The 2,281-nt window shown below is 59.9% G+C and overlaps 1 protein-coding gene across 1 annotated transcript; it reads left to right on the forward strand.

Moving 5' to 3' along the window:
* The first annotated feature begins 6 nt into the window (after positions 1-6).
* LOC113942172 (nephrin-like) lies at positions 7-1,750 on the forward strand. The gene is made up of 3 exons (XM_027633314.1): positions 7-617; positions 1,338-1,495; positions 1,697-1,750. The coding sequence occupies exons 1-3, from the start codon at positions 299-301 to the stop codon at positions 1,748-1,750; spliced, it is 531 nt and encodes a 176-aa protein (XP_027489115.1). The 5' UTR covers positions 7-298.
* The last annotated feature ends 531 nt before the right edge of the window (positions 1,751-2,281 follow it).

Genomic DNA, 2,281 nt, shown 5'->3' on the forward strand with positions numbered 1-2,281 from the left:
ACTGGGATGAACTGGGGGGTCACTGGGATGAACTGGGGGGTCACTGGGATGAACTGAGAGGGCACTGGGATGAAGTGGGAGGGGACTGGGGTGAACTGGGATGAACTGGGATGAACTGGAGGGTCACTGGGATGAACTGGGGGGTTACTGGTTTGAACTGGGATGAACTGGGAGGGCACTGGGAGGGAACTGGGAGGTCACTGGTTTGAACTGGGATGAACTGGGGAGTCACTGGTTTGAACTGGGGGGTCACTGGTTTGAACTGGGAGGTCACTGGAAGCACTGGGAGGTCACTGGGATGAACTGGGGGGTCACTGGTTTGAGCTGGGAGGTCACTGGTTTGAACTGGGATGAACTGGGAGCTCTGTTCTCTCCCTCTGTGGGCGTGGCCTTCCAATCTGGCCCCGCCCCTCACCCCCTTTGGCCCCACCCCCTTCTCCCCCCCCAGGACGGGCGCCCCCTGGCGGGGGCGTGGTCCCGCGACTCGGCCCACGTGACCCGGAACCGCCTCGTCCTGGGCGTGACCCCGGAAGACGACGGCGCCACCCTGCGGTGCCGCGCGGTGACGTCACTTCCGGGAGGGGGCGGAAGCGCCAGCGTCCAACTGGAAGTGACGTGTGAGGAACTGGGAGGGACTGGGAGGGACTGGGAGGGAACTGGGAGGGACTGGGAGGGACTGGGAGAGACTGGGAGGGATTGGGAGGGACTGGGAGGGACTGGGAATGAACTGGGAGGGACTGGGAGGGGATTGGGTTGAACTGGGAGGGACTGGGAGGGACTGGTTTATACTGGGAGGGGACTGGGAGTCCATGCTGGTTTATACTGGTCCCTACTGGTTTATACTGGGACACACTGGCACATACTGAGAGCCCGTACTGGGACCCGTAGTGCTTTATACTGGTCCATACTGGTCCATACTGGTCCTTGTGAGTCTGTATGTGTTTATATTGGTCTATACTGGTTCCTACTGGTTTATACTGGTCCTTACTGGTTTATACTGGGAAACACTTCAGACCCTTGGGGTGGTGGCTCAGGAGCTCTGGGGATACTGGGAGCCCATTCTGTGACCCAGACTGGTCCATACTGGTCTGTACTGGTCCATACTGGTTCATACTTTTTTATACTGGTTTCTACTGGTTTATACTGGTTCTTACTGGTTTATACTGGGAGACACTTCAGAGCTCTGTGGTGATGGCTCAGGAGCTGTGGGGATACTGGGAGCCCATTCTGTGACCCAGACTGGTCCATACTGGTCCATACTGGTCCATACTGGTTTATACTGATTTCTACTGGTTTCTACTGGTTTATACTGGTTTATACTGGTGTCCCCTGCCCAGACCCGCCCTCGGAGGTGACGCTGTCGGGCTCGGGGTCGGTTCCCCTGAACGGCTCGGCCACCCTGGGCTGCACCAGTGCTCCCAGTAACCCCCCAGTTCGGCTGCGCTGGTGGCTCGGGGGGAGGCAACTGGAGCCCAGCGGGGGCGGCCCCACCCCGGTGAGGGCACTGGTTTATACTGGGAGGGACTGGGAGGGGATTGGGAGGGACTGGGAGAGGAGTGGGAGGGACTGGGAGGGACTGGGATCAACTGGGAGGTCACTGGGGTGAACTGGGGGGTCACTGGGATAAACTGGGAGGGACTGGGATGAACTGGGACGTCACTGGGAGCACTGGGGGGTAACTGGGTTTAACTGGGAGGTCACTGGGAGCACTGGGGTGAACTGGGGGGTAACTGGGCGGTCACTGGGGTAACTGGGAGGTCACTGGGATTAACTGGGAGGGGACTGGGAGGGACTGGGAGGTCGCTGGGATATCACTGAGAGGGCACTGGGATGAACTGGGAGTGACTGGGAGGTCACTGGGAGGGACTGGGATGAACTGGGAGCACTGGGGGGTAACTGGGAGGGACTGGGAGGGACGGGGAGGGGACTGGGATGAACTGGGATCAACTGGGAGAGCACTGGGGTGAAGTGGGAGATCACTGGGAGCACTGGGGGGTAACTGGGAGGTCACTGGGAGCACTGGGGGGTAACTGGGATGAACTGAGAGGGCACTGGGATGAACTGGGCGTGACTGGGAGGGCACTGGGATGAACTGGGAGGTCACTGGGATGAACTGGGAGGTCACTGGGAGCACTGGGGGGTAACTGGGAGGGACTGGGAGGGGATTGGGAGGGACTGGGAGGCCACTGGGAGATCACTGGGATGAACTGAGATCAACTGGGAGAGCACTGGGGTGAACTGGGGGGTCACTGGGATGAACTGGGGGGTCACTGGGATGAAC

The sequence above is a fragment of the Corapipo altera genome, unplaced genomic scaffold (genome assembly GCF_003945725.1).
Source record: "Corapipo altera isolate COAL_440 unplaced genomic scaffold, ASM394572v1 53204, whole genome shotgun sequence".
NCBI classification, from domain to species: Eukaryota; Metazoa; Chordata; class Aves; order Passeriformes; family Pipridae; genus Corapipo; species Corapipo altera.